This window comes from Canis lupus, chromosome X, assembly GCF_011100685.1.
Source record: "Canis lupus familiaris isolate Mischka breed German Shepherd chromosome X, alternate assembly UU_Cfam_GSD_1.0, whole genome shotgun sequence".
NCBI lineage: Eukaryota > Metazoa > Chordata > Mammalia > Carnivora > Canidae > Canis > Canis lupus.
The window spans coordinates 75,600,922-75,624,820 of record NC_049260.1 but is presented as its reverse complement, the minus strand read 5'-3'; the positions used below and the strand labels follow the sequence as shown (position 1 = coordinate 75,624,820).

At 46.9% G+C, this 23,899-nt stretch overlaps 1 protein-coding gene across 3 annotated transcripts in view; it reads right to left on the bottom strand.

Moving 5' to 3' along the window:
- Positions 1 to 747: 747 nt before the first annotated feature.
- DRP2 (dystrophin related protein 2) overlaps positions 748 to 23,899 on the bottom strand; it is a 44,934-nt gene continuing 21,782 nt past the window's right edge. For all 3 annotated transcript variants that reach the window (XM_038587862.1, XM_038587863.1, XM_038587864.1), the window contains 17 exons: positions 23,191 to 23,337; positions 22,629 to 22,707; positions 20,418 to 20,478; positions 20,043 to 20,104; positions 18,915 to 18,989; positions 17,485 to 17,686; positions 17,177 to 17,262; positions 15,452 to 15,609; positions 14,935 to 15,101; positions 12,744 to 12,855; positions 11,175 to 11,311; positions 10,799 to 10,864; positions 10,493 to 10,558; positions 9,501 to 9,644; positions 7,469 to 7,706; positions 5,172 to 5,292; positions 748 to 4,857 (listed from right to left, as the gene is read on the bottom strand). In XM_038587862.1, coding sequence (XP_038443790.1) covers positions 4,733 to 4,857; positions 5,172 to 5,292; positions 7,469 to 7,706; positions 9,501 to 9,644; positions 10,493 to 10,558; positions 10,799 to 10,864; positions 11,175 to 11,311; positions 12,744 to 12,855; positions 14,935 to 15,101; positions 15,452 to 15,609; positions 17,177 to 17,262; positions 17,485 to 17,686; positions 18,915 to 18,989; positions 20,043 to 20,104; positions 20,418 to 20,478; positions 22,629 to 22,707; positions 23,191 to 23,337 — 2,046 coding nt within the window. In that variant the 3' untranslated portion in view covers positions 748 to 4,732. The remainder of the gene's footprint in view (positions 4,858 to 5,171; positions 5,293 to 7,468; positions 7,707 to 9,500; positions 9,645 to 10,492; positions 10,559 to 10,798; positions 10,865 to 11,174; positions 11,312 to 12,743; positions 12,856 to 14,934; positions 15,102 to 15,451; positions 15,610 to 17,176; positions 17,263 to 17,484; positions 17,687 to 18,914; positions 18,990 to 20,042; positions 20,105 to 20,417; positions 20,479 to 22,628; positions 22,708 to 23,190; positions 23,338 to 23,899) is intronic.

Sequence of the window (23,899 nt, the reverse complement as noted above, 5' to 3'; positions counted from 1 at the left end):
AAAGGGATGCAGCGTCTCTCAGTAATTGTTTTATACTGATAACATGTTGAAATAATCTTTTGGATATACTGGGTTAAATATTAAAATTAATTTCACCTGTTTATTTTTAAAATCTGGCTGCTAGAAAATTTGTGTATGTGACTCGCATTAAATTTCTATTGGACAGTGCTGTTAAGGATTGGTGAGAAAAAAATTGGTGGTGGGGAAGAGGGACTCACAGGGTTTTATTCTGCCAGAAAATGGCATTTGAAAAAAACTATTGTCATAGTTTTATCGCCATAGCTACAAGAACACCTTAAACATATATATCCATAATAAAAGATAGGCCTTTGAATTGAATAAATGTAACTTTATGGAAACTCACTTCATTGTCCTGACTTTTCTCATATTGCTTTGGGCTGATGAAAAATCCCTCAGATTGATGAGGATGGTATTTAAGAACTATTGCTATAGAGAGCTCCTCCCATGAGGGGATAACTAACTGGCTAATTTGTGTGGGACCTTGAAAGGCAACCAATCTAGGTAACAGTAATGGATGGGGCCTAATGCAGGGGGGTTTCTTTTTTCTTTTTCTTTTTTCTTTTTTTTTTTTTTTTTGGTCCAGCAGGTGTTGAACTCATCTGGTGGCCTGTGTTGTGTAGTATTCCTGTGCCGCCTTGGCCCACCCTCTCTTTCCACACCCAAATGAGGGAAGGATGTAGAATATCAGAGTATAACCAGAAGAACCAAAGTAAACAAATACAAATTTATTCTTTTCGAAGCAGAATTCAAGGGAAAGGGGAAAAGCACCACGGTGAGTGGCAAAGTTAACCAATTTTTCCCCAGCCACACCCCTGTCCCAAACTTTTCTAGACTTGTGTGCCACCCTTGCCACTTCCCCCTCCCCTTGATCCCTTCCCCAACTTCTATTCCTGAGACCAGTTCTTGCAGCCAGCAAGCAGCACAGGAGCCTCCACTCTGGCCTCAGTACTGCCCTGGGGCATCAAGAACATTCAGCAGGTCACCCCAAATGCAGCAGCTGTGGAAGGAGATCGAGGCTAGGAGCTGAGCCCTGACCTTGAGCCTTGCCCTCTCCCACAGCCGGTGGTGCTAAGAAAGTAAGGAGCTCAAGTATTCCTTTGTTCCTAGGGCCAGATTTTGGCAGGAAAGCCTAGAGATAGAGCTGCCCAGCTGAGCAGCTAAGTCTCCACAGCCCCAGGGCAAGGCCCTCAATCTCTCCCCCAGGACTGTTTATTTTTAAGGCAGCTTACTTTCTTGGCTAGCTGTCACCTATGTCAGGGGAACTTTAATGAGTTTCTTGGCCTGAAACAGGGTCAGAGGCCATGAGTCGTTCACTACGAATGTGTGCTCAAGGAATGTTCTAAGCACGAAGCTGGACATGGAGCCCAGGTCCCAAATACACACCTCAGGCAGCACGGATATTCCTTAAAATTAACCTGGAGGGAAAGCATCTCCTGGCTTTGGCCTCTGCCAGACCTCAGGGTTTCTCCTTACTGTGGCCTACTGGCCCTGTTCCCGGAGCACAAGGGCCTCAAGCGGGTTTCTCCACAGGGAAATATTTCCAAAGCTGGGGACTTGAAGGAAATGGGCACTTGAGAGCCTTGATTTCAGCCTTGCCATCCTGGAGGGAAGGGCACATGTCCTCCTGGGTAGGGCCCTCCTTAGGGAACCATACAACACAGAGCTTGATATTTTATAGCCAGTTAGCCTTTCCTGACAAGTTCCCAGTCAACATAACCCAACTCTGCTCTCACTTGGAGCAGAGGCACCCTCATAACAGCTTTTGGGCCTGTGTCAGATTCTGTCCAGAATAAATCGCCTATCAATCCCAACTGTCCCCTGATACCATTTGACAACCACCTCAGCAAACACATTCCTTTCCACTGATGCTAATCTCACAAGTCGGAGGTTTTCTTTAGGCTGCCTGCCCAGAAACTCTCTTTGCCACTCCTCTGGCACAGGGCCATAAATTAAGCAGCCTCACAAAAAAAACCTATAGGAAACACAATACATGACAGATGCCTAACAACATGCAACACATCTCAGTAAATCTCACCCTAATTTAGATTCCCAGTGCCCAAGGACCCATTTACCTCACCGCGGGCAAACTGCCCACACATGCTGCTGTGATGGTCACTGGACCCTCGAGTGATATACTCATCTCGGGCATTAAAGTACACACAGGACCACACACAAAATGGCAATGGCCCCATTAGTGACAATTCAACTCTTAACCTGCTGCTTCGGTCCACCTACAGCACAAAATCCTACATAGCAAGATCTACATCTTTTCTACCATACCTAGCCCACGCAGTTGCCACAGGCCCTCAGCAGCCCAAGATCTCTTGGCGGGGGTGGGGAGGGGGAGGGGAAAGGGGAGGGATGGTTATGGAAAGGATTTTCAAGGACTTCCCCAGTAAAAGACTGTTTCATAACATCTGCCTTTCTATGGCTTAGGCAGGATATGCCTCAAAGACCCTGAGCTCCCTACCTATATAGCAAATTCCTTCTATCCCATTCCAGTCCACAACCAGGCCCCTACAATTATCCCCCCCACCCCCACCATAGACAGAGGCCCAGGCTCTGGTTTGGTGCCTGCCTACTACCTGTCCACCATACACCTGGATACCTAGTCCTCCCATCCAGAGACCTTATGAGCACTAAGGCAGATGTTGTGGTTAGGTCTGATAGCCTGGACCTAGGACTTAGTGCTCCCTGGCCATTCTAGAAGGGACTAGTCCTAGGCTTCTGAACCCAAGCTGCTGCCCTCCTTCCCCTGCAGCAGATACATCTTAGCTTCCCAGCAGTTCTACCCATGGCTGGCTACTTGATTATAACAGAGCACCCCCACTATCTCACACCCTCCTGATCTTGGTGGCAACCACTGCTTTCCTTAAGTCCCTGAGCCAGACCTAGGAACTGGAAGAGGCCGGGGGTATTCTCTGTGTCTTAGCCTGGCAAAGGCCAATAAAAGCCTATCTGTTCCTTCTTGTCTATATGGGATGAGTAAAGCTTGCCTTTGCTCTATTTTGACACCTGATCCTTTATTTAGGGGAGACCAGGAAAATTCATCCAAGGCCCAGGTCTCCAGGGAAGAAGATTTGGAATGAGTCAAGAGACCAGAGTGACCCTTTCTGTTCGATTCCACTGTGGCCACAGGCTTCTCTTGCTTTGGTCTTGAGGACAGCTCACCCCAAACATGAGTGGAGAGACATCCTAGGGGAGCAGCCAGGATGCCTCTATCTGTCCAACCAGAGGATGGGGCTAACAAAGAGCAAGGCAGAACATTAATACTTTAAGAGGTATTAGAATTTAATGTGTGAGTGAGGCCAGAGGAGTACTGAGGTACAGTAATATGCAGGATAGATATATATGTATATAAACAGGCAAATTAAATCAATTGCAGGGTTCTAGGTTATAAAGCTCCTCTTGTAAAATGCTGCCTCAGTGGGCTCTGACTCTGTTCCCAATTTCCCAAGCCAACTCCCTCCCCACCCCAATCACCTGCTATCCGCTCTGAACGGTTTCTGGATAAAGGGATTATGGTATATGTAGTCTAGGAAGAGTTAGTTTACTTTGAGGATTGGGTTCACCTTCCAGAGTTAGAACCGTTTTACGCAAAGGAAGGCCTTGCTGTTGTCTGGGTGGAAAGTGGCCAGCTTCCTGATTTGTGGCCAGTGGCTCCTAGGAAGGTGCCACTATTTAGGGTTGCCACTCGCATCTGCTTTATGATTAGCAGGGGAAAATCAGCCACCCCATCTGATTCCACCCGAAAGAAAGAAGGGTCACAGCCTGCAAGAGTATTGGGCAGTCACACTCCTCTAAGCTGGTGAGTGGCATCCCCTTCCTCACCCCAAGTACAGCAAGATTCCCTTGCTGAGGAAGCTGCTGCCCCTACCCCAGGGCTGTGAGGGCAGACCCGGCTGAGCTAAGGGTGGCTTCAGCTGGATCCCCAGAGCAACTCAGCTGGTGTCTCGGAATGCTGAGGCCTTCAGGAAGGAGGATGATCAGGGGGAAAAAAACTAAGCACATAAGTGTTTCTTTAATGTTTCCAAATGTAAGGTGTAAGTAGGAATCAGAATGAATTGGTCCCCCCTCCCCCCTTGAGGAAGGTCTGCCAGGGCCTGAGGCAGAAGGAACGGAAGATATTCAAAGGGGAAACAACATTAGGATGGCTAGAGAGGTACCATGAAACTAAAATCACAGGACACATGCTGCCAAAACATTTTCAGGGGCATGTTTTTTGGGGGGTGTGTCTTGGGGATACCTTTCTGCCTCCCTGAGTTGGGCCAGAGAATAGGGCTAACTCCTGTGGATTCATAATGTTGTAACCCTGGGGTCAGTAGGCTTCCTTATTTCCATAATTCCATGGAGAAGGGAAAGGGGTAATGGGCACTGCTTAGCTCTGCAAGGTAGATTCTCTGCTCCCCATCAGAATGGCCTCCAAGTGCCATTTGCCTGGACTACAACAGAAACATATGTCAGCGACTTGTCTCAAACTTGAGGGTTAAAGGGCACATTTCTATATTTGGAGGAATCGTGCCTCTCCCTCCTCCAGCCCTGAAGCATCCACTTCACATACCAGCCGATCCCTGCTGCTGCCCAGAGCCCAAAGAACTCTGGCTGAGGAATGTGGGCCCCATAGGGACTGGAAAGGTTGGGTGAAGGCTGAAGGAAGAATTTGCCAGAATCGGGAGAGGACTATGGATTATAGGATGGGGATCTGGCTCCATCAAGAGGCCAGCAGGGTGTTGGCAGTCACATCAGAACTTCGCACACTGGGGAAGGCATGGCGGAGCTTCTCCATGATGTCCTCCAGGCACAGACTGACATCTTGGCTCTTTGACCCCACATCATCTAAGTTGGGAAAGAGAGATTTGGGAAGAGAACTAGGGATCCCCTGAAGAGGCTAAGGGGCTGAGGTGGGATGCTGCCAGCTGAAAGACAAACACACAGTATCTGTGTCTTCCCAGCACACCTCGTACATAGGAGGTGCTCAACATACACGTGTAGAATAAGCAAATAAATGAATCAGTCAATAAGTCAATCATCCCTGATGCTAAGCTCAAAGCCATGAGGAAAAACCAGTCCCAGCCCTAGCAGGACCTTGGGTAGATCTGGGGGAGATGAAGCCATGGAGGAAGGGGCTAGGAAGGGCCGGAGGAACTTACCTGCAGCCTCAGTATCTGGAGTAGTCTGTCCCTTCTCTTGGGGATGACTGCCCTCTGACTGCTGTGGAGAGGAAGCTAGGGACGAGCTTGCAGAGCCATTGCCATCTGATTCGGTGGGTGGCTAACAGGAGGTAAGGCATGACTTTAGGGGTTTTGCTTTTCTGACCTTACTTTAACAGACTCCTGAGCTTAGAAGGGGTTTTTAGAGACCTCATGCCCATCCCTTTGCCCTTGGACTTTAAGAAGTTTTCCGTGGTGCCTCAAATAGTGGCTTCCCCTTTTAAGAAACTTTGTAGAATATTCAGTTACCAGTTACCTTCTTCCCTCAACAACATGTTCAAAGGCTCCCAGTTTTTTTAAGATTTTATTTACTTATGAGAGAGAGCACCAGCAGGGGGAGCAGCAGACAGAGGGACGGGGAGAAGCAGGCTCCCTGCTGAGCAGAGAGCCCAATGAGTTCAATCCCAGGACCCTGAGATCATGACCTGATCCGAAGGCAAACGGTAACCAACTGAGCCACCCAGGTGCCCCAAGGCTCCCAGCACTTATAAGGCTGGCATTGCACCTAAAGTTCTCTTGCTGTCACCTCAGCTATAATTAAGCTATTTAGTATCCAGCGCTCCCTGAAAACATAGAGCTGCACACCTGATCCTCAGTTGATGATATATATTAAGACCTCCAGGAATTCATCTAGAGGCTATCCCTTGGAGGATCTGGGGAAGAGGTATGGATTGGTATTACTTAGTACATAAAATGATAAGACAGTTGACCCTTGAACAATGCGGAGGTTAGTAACCCCCCACTCCGTGCAGTCAAAAGTCCACATATAATTTTGACTCCTCTAAAACTTAACTACTTTAAAAAAAAACTTAATTACTAATAGGCTACTATTGACTAGAAATTTTACTGATAACATAAACAGTAAACAAACTTATAGTTTGTATGTTATATGCACTACGTACTATACTCTTTTTTTACTTTAAAGATTTTATTTATTTATTCATAAGAGATACAGAGAGAGAGGCAGAGACACAGGCAGAGGGAGAAGCAGGCTTCTCACAGGGAGCCTGACGTGGAACTCAATCCCCAGATCTCGGAATCACGCCCTTCGTCAAAGGCAGATGCTCAACCGCTGAGCCACCCAGGCATCCTTATGTACTATATTCTTGCAATAAAGTCAGCTAGAGAACAGAAAATGTTATTAAGAAAAGCATAAGGGGTCAGTTGGTTGACCATCTGGCTCTTGGTTTCTGCTCTGGTCATGATCTCAGGGTTGTGAGATTGAGCCTTGTGTCGGGCTCTGCACTTAAGATTCTCTCTCTGTTTCTCTCCTTCTGCCTATCCCCCTCATTCTCCCTCTATAAAAAAAAAGAAAAAGAAAATCACAAGGAAGGGAAAATACATTTACAGTAATGTATAGCCACCTGGGTGGCTCAGTCGGTTAAGCATCTGTCTTCAGCTCAGGTCATGATCCCAGGGTCCTGGGATGGAGCTGTACATCTCCCTCTCCCTCTGCCCCTCCACCCCCACTCATGCACATTTGTGTGCACTCTCCCTCTCTCAAATAAATAAAATCTTTTTAAAAATACACATATAAGTTGACCCACATAGTTCAAACCTGTGTTGTTCAAGGGTCAACTGTAATAGGTAACATTTACAAAGTATTTACTATATTCCTGGCTATCATGCTAAATACATTATCTCATTTTATGTTCACAATTCCATGAAGTTAGTATATTACTATCTCTGTTTTACAGATGAGGGAACTGGGGATAAGTGAGGCTAAATAACTTTCCTGACACCTGACAGTCACTAGTGGGCAGAGCCACATTCAAACCCAGGGCTGTCTGAATCCAGAGCTACATTATGTCATATATTCTATCTCTCAAAGGGGAAAGGAACAAATGTAGTCAAGAGCCCCCTTCCCAGCAAAAATCTTTCTCTTGCCCAGCATGTCCAAACCTGCTTCTTTCCAGCAAACATCACAGTAGCAAAATCAATGTTTTGGACGATTCTTTGAACTGTGTTCCTTCAATACCAGATTCAAATGGGTTGTAGAGAAGTGAGCACTCAGAGTTGGCCAAGCAATGGGACACACTGGCCCCTTCCTTCCCCCACCTTCCCTAATTGTCAGCCCCATTCTCTTTAGAAAGTCATCCAACAGCCACTGCCAAGGAGCTTTTCCTTTCCTTCTCTTTGCTGCATTCCCCAGCTCCCCACTTCTCCAGGGGTGCAGGGAGGGTTGTGGGGCAGAGGTGGGGGGGTTGCTTTGGTCCTTCCCCTGGCTCCAGCCTCACCTGCAGGAGCAGCTCCCTTAAGCGCTGCAGCTGAGACTCTAGTTGCTTGTTGTGGTCCTCCAGAATCTGCATGCGGGTCTCGAGGCGGCTCTTGTGCTGCCGAAGGATCCGGGCCTCAGCCAGAAGCTCCTCATTGCGGTGGTCCTGTGCTAGCTCTGCAGAGCCCTCAGCCAGGGTGGGTGCCTCAACAGCCTCCTCATGCTGCCACTTCAGGCGTCTCAGCTCACTCTGGAGAATCCTATCAAGGACAGAGGAGCTGAGACCTAGGCCCTAACAAAGTATTGACCATCCAGCTCCCAGATGTCCCCTTGGACCTAAGTGTGAGCATTCCCTTTGCCCACCCCCGCCCCAGCTGTGTTCTTCCTCTTATGGCCATATGCATTCTTCTCCAGCACACATGTCATTTACTCTGCCATCCTTGGGCCTCAGAGCAAGAATTGCTGACATTTCGTATAAAAAATGTCTCAGGGCTTTGATGTACTGCTTCAGGGATTAATTCTGAACTTAAAATCAGGCAGGAACATAGTCAGCAAATAAATGAAGCATTAAGGGCCACTGACTCACCTACTCCACTTTTAGATTTTTAGATTCCAATGGAAGACCTAAACAAAAGATCACCTACCTTGCCTCTTCTCTCCACTTATCATCCTCTGTGGCCCACTTTGAACACCCATGCTGAATCATCAAGAAACAGATTCCAAAAAGATGGTCTACTTTGCAGGACATCACTTTTGCTTTGCAACAGAATCACCCTCTCTCCAGCGCTTCCCAGGGCCTGCCCACTGCTGACCTAATGCAGTGCTTCTCAAACTATCCATAGCCAAAAATTGGGGGGTGGGAGTGGGGAGTTCAATCACTGTGGACCCATAATGTCTATGGCTGTACACAGCTCCCATCACATATGACTTGCCACACAAGTTCAACACTCAGACCTTATTCGATGAAAAGTCCACCAATGATGTGCCTAGAAGACATGCCAATGTTGAACTGCTATAAAAGTTTCTAAAAGCCGACTTTGTATTTCTGTATTTATCTTGTCCTGAACCAGTAACGAATGCTTGACAGACCAGCCCTGTTCTAAGGACTTGCCACTCCAAGTAGCCTGTGGGCCAGCAGCAGGGGGTTCCCCTGAGCGCTGGTTAAAAATGCAGAACTTAGACCCTGCCCCAGACCTGTGAATCAAAATCTGCCTCTTACCCAGCATCCCAATTGACTCGTATACACACTGATGTTTGAGAAACACTGGTCTGAGGAATACTTTGGGTTCTATTGAATGCCCCCAAAGTGGCTTGGACCATTTGACCCAGGCCCCCACTGACACCCATACTTTATGGAGATTAAAGTCATCTTTGTCATTTTCACCTTCCCTCTTCAAGTCCTCAAACACTCCATGCAATGTCACCCTTCTCTTGTTTTATTACTTTCAGCAAGTGCCAAGTGCCTCTTTCTATTTCCAACCCTGAAAGTTCCTTGAGGCCAGAGACATGCATACTGCCTTCTGTAGTCTCTGTGTTCGCATTCTGTCTGCTTGCATCTACTGAGTACTTGAAGATATTTGAGTTGAGTTAAAAGGATTCAAATAATTATTAGAATAGCTAGCATTGGGCAGGCCCGGTGGCCCAGCGGTTTAGTGCCGCCTTCAGCCCAGGGTGTGATCCTGGAGATCCGGGATCAAGTCCCACGTCAGGCTCCCTGCATGGAGCCTGCTTTTCCCTCTGCCTGTGTCTCTCTCTGTGTGTGTGTGTGTGTGTGTGTGTGTGTGTGTGTGTGTGTGTGTCTCATGAATAAATAAATAAATAAAATCTTAAAAAAGATTAAAAAAGAAATCTGCCTGATTTCCTTTGAAATTCACAAGTGACCCTACGGAGGTAGATACTATAACCACCCTTCTTATTTTTTAGATGAGGAAATGGAGGATCATCAAATATAAGAAACTCAGTCAAGGCCACATAGCTCGATGTGGAAGTCAAGACTCAGAATTAAACTGTTTGATGCTCAAACCCACACAGATCTGTGCCATCACCACACCCACCGGTTCTCATCTTCTAAGTGTGCCAGGATCTTCTCTAGATCCCCCTTGTTTTCTGTAGCCATGCTACATGGAGCCTGTTGTCCAAAGGTTGGCTCCCGGTCTGTAATGGGGCTACAGTGCCGCAGCAGGTACTGGTCCTCATCTCTGCATGGATGTGGGGAGAGAAAAGGAGGGTGGCCAAAGCATTAAAGCAGGAAACCTCTCAGGGCACAAGTTCTCAGCTCACAGCTCAGATCCCAGGAGACATATGCCGGAAGATTCACTTCTAAGACACAGAGAGAGGGCGAGGCTATATATTGAGGGTGAAGAGGGACAGAAATGTTTAAAGGTGGCAGAGGTCATGGTTGAGGGTACAAGAGAGAGTGTTTTCAGGATGCTGGGGCTTCTGGGTTCTACCTGAAGCCCCCTGGGAAACAATGAGCAAATCACTTCCCGTTCCGTGCAGTTCCTGACGGCCTCCTCCTTTGCTTCCTCGCCACCCCCAGGCAGCTCACTGACTGTTTAAGTCCCAATCAGGGCCCACTTGATCCATGGCCAGTGGCTCCTAAGCCCCCTGAGCTTGCCAGGGGACCTCCCTAGGGATAAGGGGCCCCACCTCTGAGCTATAACACGAGAGAATCTCTCTAGTCACACTCCAGTCAAGTCCCTGCCATCTCCTCAGGGTGTGGCACTGGATGGGGCTTTGACATCCTGAGCAGGAGATAATGACTCACATCTGCAATGTTAGATGAGGGCAGATTCTTCTTCCTTCAGGGTTAGGCATGGAAGGATGGGCTATTGCAAGAGGAAGGGGCCTGGGAAGATGGCAGCTCAGTCAATAGAGGGCTTCTATTACTAAACACTGTGCCCAGAAACCAGCCTCCCTTCCTCAGGGCTTCTAGGACCCTAACCACCACACTTACCTCCCCCTTGAAGATATAGCCTTCCCAGATAGTGACAGAGGGATCCCAAGGAGAACTATTCTTAGAAAACAAGCAGCTGTGAAAACTTACATGCTGTCATCTGGGGACAGGCTGTCATTAAAGAAGGAACAATTCTGACTTTCCATCTCTGCAAGCCTGAGAAGAAAGAGCAGGAACAGAAGGGAAAGCAGGATGTGGGGCCTGCTTTCATCTCAAAGACACTAATCCCACAATAGGATCATTAGCTTTGGGGGCTGACCCAACCACCCCTAAGTGCTGGGCCTTACTGGCTGCCACATACCCCACTTTGTGCATCCCCCTAGTCTCTTTGCCCTCACTGGAAATCCCATCCCCCTTAGACTCTTTAAAATCTCCCTCCCCCAAGCCTGGTGGTACCTGCTGGCAAAATGCTCAATGCGGGAGTGTGTGTCAGCGTGTGGCAACATCGGGGAAGAGGCCAGCCTAGAAGAAAGCAGCGGACTCAGAGGACCAAGGAACAGGCAGCTGAGCAGTCTGTTTCCTTATCACCATCCCCTCCATCCCCCACCACCAAACTAGGGAGATGGGCAAGAGTTGATGGGAAAAAGGCTACAGAGACTGGACTCTAAACTATTTCTTAGGCCAGATTCCCAGTCAGGCCCAAGCTGAACTTCCCAGTCGCTAGTCGGGTTTGCCTCGGAATATGCCTGTAGCCCCTATGGGACTCAGCCCCTACACAGAGCACCCCCAGCTTGGCAGGGCCCACAGCCCCAGTTCAGCCCCTGGTACTCACGTCTCACTGTAGTCAGCCTCCAGCACCGATTGCACAGGCAGATAACCTCGCTGAGGGTGTTTGCTGAAATAATGCTTGGAGCGGAATTTGTTCTTTAAGGTTGTGGCAAAGTCCCTCATGTTCTCACTGGATGTGGTCTAGTGGGGGAGACAGGGCAGAGGGATTCATCCTAATGGCTTTGGGTTGCTGGGGAAGTGTGGATGCTCCCCTAGAGCAGGGAACATGACTGGTCATCTACACTTGTTCATGTCTACCACACCCCACTCTTAGAAAAAGGTCTAGAAGGATATAATGCCAAAATGTGAACACTGGTTGCCTTGGGGAAGTAGGATGGCGAGGTGGGGGCAAGGCTGAGGAGAGAGGGGGACTTTGGTTTTATACTTTGTACACCTCTATAGAATTTGAATCTTTTACAGTAAGCATATATGTGTTAATTTTTAAAGTATCTTTATATAGGGACGCCTGGGTGGCTCAGTGGTTGAGCATCTGCCTTCGGCTCAGGGAGTGATCGGGCTCCCTGTGAGGAGCCTGCTTCTCCCTCTGCCTATGTCTCTGCCTCTCCCTCTATGTTTCTCAAGAAGAAATAAAATCTTTTTTAAAAGTATCTTTATATAAATTCTAGGGGTGTAAAAGGTGAGCAGGAGGTAGGGGATCATCAATCAACCATCTCAAGCCAGTTTTCTATGTATGTTTATTTTGAAATGATAATAAAAGAAAAATAAAGGGCAAGCCCCTGTTCCCCCTGGGTCACGCATGTTTCTGTGCTAACAGAATTCGGAGGAGAGATGATGATTTGGAGAGATGGATTACGGGGAAACACACTGGAAGATGGAGTTGGTAGGATGGGAGAAAACAGTGGGGGGAGCTGGCAATATGCTTGGGACTTGGGGAGTATCTGTGAAGCAGAAAGGGATAAAAGAGTCTGGGGAGCAGAGTCAACTCAGGGAGCTAAGCATGGGGCTCTGGGTCCTGACCACAGCAGAGGAGAAATTCTATGAGTGGAGTTCAGGAATGCTGACCAACCTGGGCTCAGGTAGCTATGATTTGCACAGTTTCCAATGAAAATGAAGTAGAATTTGGGGACCTGGGTAAAGAACATACTCTTTTTTACCTCCAAGAGACTGAATAATTGATTTGAACAGAAACTTTGGTATTGACTGGAAGGGATGGAAGAAATGACAAAGTATCAGGTGGAGACCAGGTGACAGGAGCAATGCAGGAAGCTAGGTAGGAAAAATTAAAGTGAGCCGTGGAAGGAAGGCTAGTTGCCTGGAACTGCCTTGCTCTATCTTTTCCCCGAGACTTTTCTCTGCAGGAAAATAGTAAATGCCTTTTAAATGGCCATGAGTGCCCTGGGCTGCTAAAGCCAGCTATGGCCCCAGTGAGGGAAAAGCTCTGCTGGAAAAACAGAAAGGCCAGAATCCCCCAAACTGGTGAATCACCAGGACTGCTGGGAGAATGCTCCCCAAGGGAGAGCAGAATATAGTTAGTCCATGCTTGGCCAAGTAGATCAAGGGCCCAGAACCCAATTGCTGCCTCCCCTTCCTGCCCCACACAGAGGCTCCATACCGGGGTGTAATACTCCATGATGGGGTAGTGCAGCTTGTTGCCTTTGCTGGCCCTGCCTGTCAAGAAGCAGGTCTGACAGATGTCTACGTTAAATTGTTTCAGACTCCGGTACCTTGGGGAGACAAGAGGCGGTAGGACAGAGAATACAGTATACCATAGTGACCTCTCCGTTTCCCTACATCCAAATATACACACACACATTAGAAGGGGGTGAGGCATGGAGTCATAATGTGCGCAACCTTCTGTACATAACAGTGGCTGTGTCCTCACCAGATGACTCACCTTATTCTAAAGACCATAAGCCTCCATGAAATGTACATGGTCAGAGTCCCAGGACTCTGCGTGGGAAATAGTATTGCCTCACCATCTTTTTTACAAAGGTGGGCAGGGGTAAAGAGCTCTTGATATCAAATAGCTTTATTTTTTTAATTTAAATTCAATTTGTCAACATATAGTATAACACCCAGTGCTTATCTCATCAAGTGCCCAAGATTCACTTCCTGTCACCCAGTTACCCCATCCTCCCCCCCAACCTCCCCTTCTGCAATCAAATAGCTTTCTAAACGATGTCTCCAAAGGGTCCAGTCTCACAGGTACCACTTACTACATTGGAGAAGTTACACTTACAATACCAAGGCACTTGTTCTACTAGCCCTGGGCATGTTGGCTAAGCTATTTCCAAGACTTCTTTATATAATAATAACTCAGGGAATCTGGGGGCTCAGTTGATTGAGCATCGGACTCCTGATTTTGGCTCAGGCCATGATCTCGGGGTCGTGGGATTGAGCCCCAAGTTGGGCTCCACGCTGAGCATAGAGACTGCTTAAGGATTCTCTTTCTCCAGCACCTGGGTGGCTCAATTGGTTAAATGTCTGCCTTTGACTCAGGTCTTGATCAAGTCCCGAATCAGTCTCTCCCACTGCCTGCCACTCCCCCTGCTTGTGCTTTCTCTCTTTCTCTTCTCTGTCAAATAAATAAATAAAATCTTTAAAAAGGGGGGATTCTCTTTCTCCTTGCCTTTGGCCCCGCTCCCACTGCTCACACACACACTCTCTCTCTCTCTCAAAAAAATATAATAATAATAACTCTATTATTACTGAATATTGACTAGCCCTTCAGATCCAGGTCCAAAGCCTGGCTGAACTGCCCAGACCTAGTAGTATAGAAAAGTGAAATGCCTAGACTTAGAAAAGTCAGATGATCCAACATCTAATCCTGGATCTATACTACCCAACTGTGTGAACTTGGGCAAGTCAAATGCCACCTCCATGCCTCATTTGCTTATAAAAAGCAGGGCAGTTGTAAAGAGAGTGCCTTAATGCTTTAAAAAGTTTAAAAATGGAGCATTTTATGATGAAAGCCAAATTCAGGATAGTGGGAGGAGAAGGAGAATATAACCAGGGAAATTTCAAATGTGTTGCAATAATGCTTTCTTTCTTAAGCTTGGTGGTGGGTGCACACCAGCTCACAAGAGCCAGCTGTTAAAATTTCAGGGATCTTCCAAGCCAGTTGTTAAATACAGCCATTGTAAAATATATATATAAACTCAAAATTAAGTAAATGATCTTAAAAACAAAGGTAACAAATGCTCAGAACTCATCTCCTCCTAAATATTTTTCTATTATCTATGCCCTCGAGGTTAAGTCTGTCATAGCTACAATGTGGAAATGTTGTAACTAGTGTACAACCATGCATCTTTTCTCAACATCAGCCACAGTGGGAGTATTTACATCATGGAAATTAGCACATACTACAAACCAGGTTTTGGTTTCTGTTTGTTTGCTTTGCTTTCTGGGGAGTCAGTTGTGAACCACTTGCCAGCATACCATTTGGTTCAGAGGTGTTCTTCTATGTCCGGATGCTGGGGTTTCTGGGTTCTATTTAATATTCCCTGGGACACAATCAACAAACTATTTCTGCGCTGTTGCCTCCCATACCCCCTTTCACTTTTCTATACGTTTTTGTAGGTCTGGAATACTTCATAATATAAACTAAAACAAAAGGAAGTATTTAATCGTTTCCAATTTTTTTAAATCGTTAAACATTCTGCAGTAGAAAGGATTACCATATGTAGCATTGTACCATAGATTAGCTGTAGTTATATGATTATAGAATACATTGTTTAATGATGTATGTTTTTATATGTCACATGGTCTATTTATTCAAAATGATCAGGTGTTGCCTTCCCTACCTGAAGCCCTTGATGGGGCACTGTCTACAGATAGAGCACTTGGTCTGATGCTTCACTTGCTCAGCAATGGTGACCCGATGCAGAACAGCCAGCCATACCATGGATTGGGGCTCCAAGTTGACCCACTCTAGGAACTGTGAAGCTTCAATGACTGGTTTCCCAGTGCTCTAGGGAAACAAGAAGGCCAATGACAATGACTGAGGCCCCTATCCCCAGAATGGCCGCCCTTAGAGGGGCAGGAGAGCCAGCAAGGCCTGGGTTGGCCCGTGGCCTATCCTACAGAGGTGTCCACCTTTTGCCTTGTCCTAGTTGAGCTGTCAAACTGCCACCACCACCCCCTGCCACCCTAACAGAACTCTGATCTTAAAAGTCCAGAGAACCCTCTGGTTTGTTGTCCCATCTGATCAGACCTCCCTTTACATCTGAGTAGTTCAGATGAGAAGCCTCACTCTTAGTTCTCCCTCCCTTCTTCCCACCCACCCTGCCTCTCGTCATCCATCCCCAGTTCCATACTCACAAAACGGAAGCAACTGCGGACACTGGGCTCCACGTTGCTGCCCCCAAAGGCCGCCACTTCCCCCAGCTGCCGGGGCACCTGAATGGCCTCATGAAGCAGGACACCGAGGTGGCGCTGGTCACACTGGCTGCCTGAGTTGGCTACTTGGCTGAAGAGGTCTGCTGGCCACACCATAAGTCACAGCCACCCACCCACCCGAAGATGGAATGGCCAGAGAATGGTGTAAGGAGAAAGAGCAGGGAAGGAAGACAGAGAAAGAGCACACAGACTGAGCTAATGACTTTTGAAACCCGGAATACTTATAGGCCCATCCCTGACCTTCTAGAAGCTCATGGGGTCTAAAAAAAAGCATCCTCTGCGTTCAGAGAGAGAAAAAGAGACAGGCTCAAAGAGACAGAGCATCAGAAGCAGGGGGAGTGAGAGATGATGACAGAGAGCAGGCTGCATGTGAGACCAGTGCCAGACATGGATACAACACTGCCGGGAAAACAGATTCTCAAGAAGCAAGATGAAGGGGCATGGGGTGTAGGGGTGTCTGAACATGAGTCCCCTTCTACTCATGTAGCTCATGGAGTCTGGCACTGTAGTAAGCTCTCAATTCTCCACACAAATGGAAAGAAACCCTGGCATGGATAATCCACAAAGAGGAGCTCATCATCTAATAATTACCTCTAAATGATTATGGAATAGACTATGGTACTTGTATTTGAACATGGGCTATATCTGATCAGTGAGAACCACCTCCGTCCTATCCCGACCCTAGAGAAGCTCCTTCCAAGATTTTTGTCTTGTCTCATGCCATCACCTATGGCTTAGAAAATACTCAGAAAGCAGACAGCCTGCGTTTTAGTTCTGGATCTGTTACTGACTAGCTTGTAGGAGCTTGGGGAAATCATGAACCTCTCTATGCTGCAGTTTTCTTCTTGTAAACTGAGGAAAAATAATCACTGTCTGGTCTTTCTCAAAGGAATGTGGGGAGAAATCAATAATAGTGTTGCAATGAACATGCTTTGCTCTGTCTCCTTCCCTGTAAAGCTTTCCCAGACCACTGTCATCCCTCTTCTGTGATCTGATATAGCACATATCCTTTGCCCTTCAGATTATTCTAATTAGCACTTTCAAAAATGCTTCCTATGTATTTCTGTCTCCTCCTCTGGACTCTCAACAGCTTGAGGCAGGGACCATATCTGATCGAACCTTGTACTTGCCACACTTAGCACAGAATAGTACAAAATGCTGTACTGGATGGAGGATGGAGGGAAAGGCAAAGGCACTATAAACCAGAGAGGTTAAATATGACAGAAGGACATCCTATTCACCTCCCAATAATAACCCCAATAAGGATTAATAATTGTGCCCTGCCTGTGTAATCACATGGGAAGTCTCCAGTAGAATGTGTGACATGGCTTGAGCTTCCAACGGGGAGAGAGCTAATAAGCCTGATAGGCCACAGGATACCAGCTCAGACCTTGGTCAATTAATCACATTGGATCAGAAGAAGCCAACCCCCTTGGAGTGACACTAGAAAGAGTAACAGGCCTTAGATCCATCTTAGCTTTGGGCTGTTGTAGGTTCATTGCAATAGCCTGGACCACTATTATAATGTAGTCCGAGTAGTGCTCTGCTGAGTCATTAAGACGTGCCTTCTGCTTATTTCCACCCTTTCTCCTCCCACAACACCTCTCCCTATGCCCAACTCCACTCCAGACTTGGGGCTGTACTCACACTGCAATTTTTCTTTTACTTCTGTGCCACACAGACATGCAATGCCGGTCTTAAAAGACAGTGCCCGCATCTTTCCACTGCGACCACTAGGTTTAAGAGAAGAGACTGAGAACACGAATACATGTAAAGAGTTAACATCTTGGCATTAATTTCCCTCACAGAGTTGATCCCAGCAGGGCTCTGTGCCAACCAGGCCCCGAGCTGAGCTAAGTCCAAGTCCACTGTGGAAGCAACCTCTTCCCACCATGCCCACTTCAAATGTCCCACTGGATTTCACCATGGAGGCTTCCAGGGATACAAGCCCTTACCTATCAAAAACATTGAGGAGCCAGTTGAGGCTCATGTCCACACAGAGTGGCACATTGACCAAGATGCCTCTTTCCTCCTCCAGCCGTTCATATAAGGCAGTCAGGCAGTGAATGATCTCCACCACGTCCATCACATGTTCACTGGCCTGCAGATCATGCTCATTGAAGATCTCTAGGGCTGTGGTTAAAGTTACCAGGTCCACTGGGAAGGAAAAGAGACAGGAGAAAGTATAGCCAAAAACAGAACTCCTAAGGCTAGACAAGGAAATAGCACACCAGCATCACCAAGTTTGACTCAGTCTCCAGACCAATCATTTGTAAGTATGATACAAGATTGCATTTCATCAAAACTCTCATCCCAAAGAGGGGGATGGTAGTGAAAGGCCTCCTAAATTAACCCAAAATGTGTATATACTCATTTGTTCTTTGACATCAGCTTCAAGAAGATGGTAGGATGTGAGTAAATTCACCTCCTTTATTGTATTAGCTCCTAAAGGGTCAAATCCTATTTTAAGTCTCTCTGGCTTTACACACATTTCAATAGCAAATAGGTTTGTCCATGAACCTTGTTCTGAGAATCTAGATACTAGTTATGAAGACTCAGGTATGCCTGGGTAAATGTGATATACATCAGGAGGACTTTCTCATTTACTGTCAATGCTGGAATCTGCCTGGCCAGACATGCCTGGGCTGGGAAGATTGAATGGATAGTGTCCCTGAGAAAGGTCAGAGAGCACATTTTATTTACATCCACATTGTCCCCTAACCACTGGCACTTGATTCAATAGTTCTCCTGTGTTCAATAACCCTAAGATGGCAAAAGAACACAAGCCCCTGATGGCTCCAAACCTTGGGTTGAGATACTTCCGCCACAAAACAGTTGCTTGGTTATCTATGCTGGGCAGGGAAGGGACAAGTAGGAGGATAATTATGGGTTACTTTGGAAACAAGTCTGGGGTTTGGGGACAATAGAAGGCGCCTAGAAAGAACAGGTATCCAGAGTCAGCATATCCCAGCCTTCAGAAAGTTCCCACTAAGCCAATCAACAAGTGGTTTTTTTTTGTTTTTTGTTTTTTCTAGAGAATATCATTTAATACACTTGAGACAGCATCCATATAAAGTTAGCGTTGCTTTAAAAAATAAGAACCATAATATAAACCAGTAAAAAATGGGCCTGACTGGGCTTTGGGCAACCCCTGGGAGAGGGTCCTTGAGGTGGCCTGTCCCCTCCCCCACTAGGCAGGCCCTCCACCTCGTGGGGTAGGGTGGCCTCCTCAAAGCCAGCCCCAGAAGGCAGAACACTGACTCCAAGGGAGGGCCAGGACAGACAGAGGGGACAGCTGAGGTGGGATAAAAGTGGAAAACAGCCAACAGACGAGGAAGAATGGGAGTGGGGTGGAGGCCACAGGGAAGTGAGATGGGAAGCTTACAACGCAGTGCCTTCTGGACCCGGCGTAGCTTCATGGCAGTGCGGTAAGCTGAGAACTTAATGTTGTTCAGATCAGCTGCAAAGATTAGAAAGAGATATACTCCGATCAGGGAAATGCAAATTAACACCACAACAAAATACCATATTACACCCACCAGATTGGCAAAAAACAAAAGTCTGACAATAGCAGGTGTCAGAAAAGATCTGGATAAATGAGGAAGGCTGGTGGAAGGGTAAACTGATACAATCAGTTGAATGTAACAAGTTGGCAGAAAACAATTTGGCATCACTTGGTAAAACCGAACATTCACATATCCTACAACCCAGCTGGATATGGATCCTAAATCCATGCTTTTCAAGCATTTATTGACCAAGACGCATAGTAAGAAATTCATTTGACATCTGGGTCCGATATGTACACACAGTTGTGCATGTATAAATAACTGAATCAAGCACTTCAGGAAACACCTTGCTAGATTTGATAAAGTAAAAACATGACAAATTAACGTCAAATATGACTCTTGCTCAGGATCTGTTGCACTTTCAAATTTCTTAGTCTATTCACAAGGCACTGAAACAATGTTAGATCCAGAGACTGAAAAACATGCACACGTGTACCAGAACACATGTACCAGAGCTCCTTAGCAGCACTGTCTTTATTAGTTCCAAGTTATAAACAACCCAAATGTCTATCAACAGTAGACTGGGTGAAGAAACTGTGGTATATATAAAGGAATGCTCTGTAACAGGGAGAATGAATGAACTATATTCACATGCAGCAGCATGGATAATATTTGCAACCTAATGGTGAATCTCTCTTAGTAGTCAAAATTAAGCACCTGAAAGTCACAATAATCATAGCCTGGACAGCGTCTTTCAAAGCAGAAACGCATCTCTAAGCATCACATCTCTAAGCATCATTACGGAATGTGATAGTAAAATGGTTCAAGAGGAATGCAGAGCCTCCAGTTGAGGGAGGTGCAGAGGGGAAAGGAAGGAAGGCTGCTGGAGAAATGAGAAGGCACTCACTTCCACCCCGCCTGCTTGTTGAATGGAATTCCCTTCTGTTCTTATAGGAAAAAGGCAGCCAGATAGATCTCCACCCTATACAGGAACCCCGAATTCTTACCCAGTGTTTGGTATAACTCAGTCATCTTGGGATGGTCCCAGCAAGTGGTCTGAGCCTGGTGGCTACAAACAAAAGCATCAATAATACCAGGGTCCATGCCGCCCCACACACACACTCCCCCCCACACGTGTGCATCCCTCAGTGAGAGGTTGAACACAAGGAACTGCAGGATCTGAGGGTGAAGCATGAAGATCCCAAAGCACAAGCGTTCACCTTTACCCAGGTAGCATCTTGAGCTCTTGAGATGAGTAGGAGGACAAACTGGACTGGATGGGGGAATCCCAATAGATGAGTGACAGGGACAGGGAGAAAAAAAAGGCAAGGGAAGGTGGTGGGCAGGTGAATGACCCACTTCTAATTCAGATGGTCACTCACTTGATGTAGTAGGGAACTTTATTGGGTGAAATTGCTCTTTCCCAGGGAACTTGCACAGAGGCTGGTAAAGGAGAAGAGAAAGAGAAAGGAATTGGCCACTTAAGCTCTTTAGGCCCCTGGCAACTCCCCCGCTCTATCTTCTCTATCTTCCTAAATAGGAGGTCAAGCCCAAAAGGGGATGCCTGCTTTACTGAAGGTGGGGCAAAACTAATGAACGCACTTCTCTCTCTGAACTTATTTAGGGCAAGGGAAGAAATTGTCACTGATACCCTCATGTTTCAGAGATGTGGCAAGGGCATGAGCAGGAATACCTGGCCTCAGCCACACTGACCATCTTTTCCCTGAGCAGGCTGCCATCTCTGCCCATTCAGCTGCGGGTAGCTCCAGTGCTGCCGTGGATATGAAGTGGACCCTACTTTCCTCATGGAGCTCAAAGCCTTTCCCCTGGGAAGGTTAAGCCTCTCAGTCCTATGGGACAATTGGGAATGGTATCGCTTAATTCTCTCTGGTGAGGAATTACAGAAGAGGATGCCCTTCTCTGCTCCATGTCTTTATCTTTCAGATGTTCCAGGAGAGGCTTAGTTACCTGGTCAACCACCACACTGCAATTTCCCTGAGTATAAGAGCCCACTGTAGTTATAGCTGCACATCAGTTATTATAATAGGATTAGTTCTAACTGCCAGTAATATTTATTGAGTTCCTGGGGCGCCTGAGTGGCTTGGCAGTTAGCATCTGCCTTCGGCTCAGGTTGTGATCCCAGGGTCCTGGGATTGTGTCCCACATCAGGCTCCCCAAAGGGAGCCTGCTTCTCCCTCTGCCTGTGTCTCTGTCTCTCTCTCTCTCTCTCTCTCTGTGTGTGTCTCATAAGTAAAAAAATAAAATAAAATCTTTTTAAAAAAATTTATTGAATTCCTGCTATGAGCCAGATACCTCGCTAAGTGCTCTGTGTACATAACTAATTTTCATATCCGTATATTCTCACCATTGCCACTGCTACCACCCGGACCTGGGTCACCATAATGCCTCATTATGGTGGAATAATGCCTGGATTATTACACTATGCTTCCTAACAGATCTTCCTGCTCCCAATCTTGCCCCTCAACACTTGACTGTGTCAGATCATGTCAGCTTCCTGCTCAAACCCTTCCAAAGGCTCTCCATTCCATTCAGAGGAAAGTCCCAAGTTCTAACCATACCCTACAAGGTCCTCAGGGCTCTGGTCTCCTGCTACCCCTCTGCTCTCCCACTATCTCCTCTCTTTATTACCTCTACACCAGCCTCCTTCCTGTTCCTCAGGCATGCCCCTGCCTTGAGGTCCTAGAAGTTGCTGTTCCCTCCACCTGGTGTGCTCTTCCCTCAGACATCCACATGGCTCATTCCCTCATTTCCTTGAGGTCTCTACTCAATTGCCACACTCCTGGTGAGGTCTTTCCTGACTGTGCCATCCAAAATTGCAAGACCTCCCTCATCAAGTCCACACCACCTTTTCAATGTCTTCCCTGCTTTACTTTTTTCCCACAGCACTTGTTGCCAGTTTGCTTTAGACATATATATTTTTTAAGATTTTATTTATTTATTTATGAGAGACACACAGAGAGAGGTAGAGACATAGGCAGAGGGAGAAGCAGGCTCCCTGAGGGGAGCCCGATGCAGGACTCAATCCAAGGATCCTGGGATCACGACCTGAGCCAAAGGCAGACGCTCAACCGCTGAGCCACTCAGGCGCCCCACCTTAGACATATTTTACTTGTTTATGTTCTGGCCTCTCTGACTAGTGTATAAGCTCTGTAAGTCTAAAGACTTGTCTGTTTTGTTCACTGATGTAACTCCGGTGCCTGAAACACTACCTGGCCCACATTAGGTCCTCAATAAATGTTGTTGAAAAAATGAAGTTCTTTAACTCCTATAACCCTATGAGTTAGGTCATATTTACCCCTCTTTTTACATATGGGATAACTGATGTGCAGAAAGGTTGAGCTATTTTTTTTTCAAGCTTGCATGGCTATCAAGTCAAGGAGCAGTAGTTCAGACCCTGGCCTCTCTGACTGGAGAGCCTGTCGTTTCAACCATTGTACTACATTGCTTTATCCTGTGTGCTTCGCAGATGCCAAGATACACTGGGCTCCTCCCAGGCCCCCAAGGCACAAGAGTAGACTCTCTTGGAAGGTATCTGAGGTTCTGCTAAGTGAAGTCTAGTCTGTCTCACGTACAGGAGAGGAAGTGCTGTGACCCAGGCCCGAAGTCTCGGTGGGCATCCTGGAGCTGCTTAAGCCTCTCGCCAATTGACACCTAAAGCAAGAGGCAGAAAGTCGGTGAATTCATTCTAGATATTTAGTGCAGGATTTCCAGGCACCTCTGGAAATCTTCGTGAAGGCCCTCCCAGGCTAGCTCCTCTCTGGTTTTAGCTCTTCCCCCCATCCCTGTCGCCCACCTCAGCCCATCCACGTCACTCCCAAGGGTCAGAGAAAAGCATCCTTATTGCCAGGCCACAGTCACTGCCCCCATCCACCCTAAATGCCTACACCCTAGGCCCCTCTCAGATCCTCATTTCAATTACTCCCTGCAGCCTGGAGGTTGAGAAGCCTGTTCCCTGGCCCTAAATGCTCTACTACTCTTTTCCTGTGGAGGTCCCACTTTAATGCCTCTCTGCTTTCTTCTGGCCTGAAGAAGATTCTCCCAAACATGGTTCTATCAGAGCTCTTCTTTTTTTTTCTTTTCTTTTTTTTTTAATCAGAGCTCTTCTTGATGGCTCACTCCAGGCTTCTCTTCTACCTGTAGCTGTTTCCACCGGATATTGATCTGCTCCAGGGCCCGGGAATTCTCCATTGACAAGTGTACATCAGAAATGGCAAGTTGGTGAGCCAGGTCATTCACCAATTTCACTCCATCTTTCATGGGGGAAAATTCTTCTTTGAATAGCTACAGAACCAGAACCCAAGTCCCACAGCAAACAGAGAATGGGAAAGAGGAACTGTTAGTCATTCACCTCAACCCCTCCCTCTTCATTCAAAGGTTTTTGTTTAAACAGCATGACCCAGGTACTTGCTATGACACCATCTGGACTCAGGTGTGGGTGGCCACTGTCCTTACTCTCTTCCTTTTCTGCTCTCAGAAAACACCAGGGAGGGATGCCTGGGTGGCTCAGTAGTTGAGCATCTGCCTTTGGCTCAGGACATGATCCCAAGATCCCGGGATAGAGTCCCACACTGGGATTCCTGCGTGGAGCCTGCTTCCCCGCCCTGCCCCCCTGCCTATGTTTCTGCCTCTCTCTCTGTGTGTCTCTCATGAATAAATAAATTTAAAATAATAATAATAAAAGAAAACACTAGGGAAAGAAAAGACAGTAGAAGGGCAGAGGAGACTCCAGCTAAACCAGCCCCCCAAACCATCACTCAGGGAAAGGCTCATTTGCAGTCTGGGCCAACAATGAAGTTTCAGTAGCGGGGACTGGGAGGAGGGTCAGGTATCAGGGTGGACCATA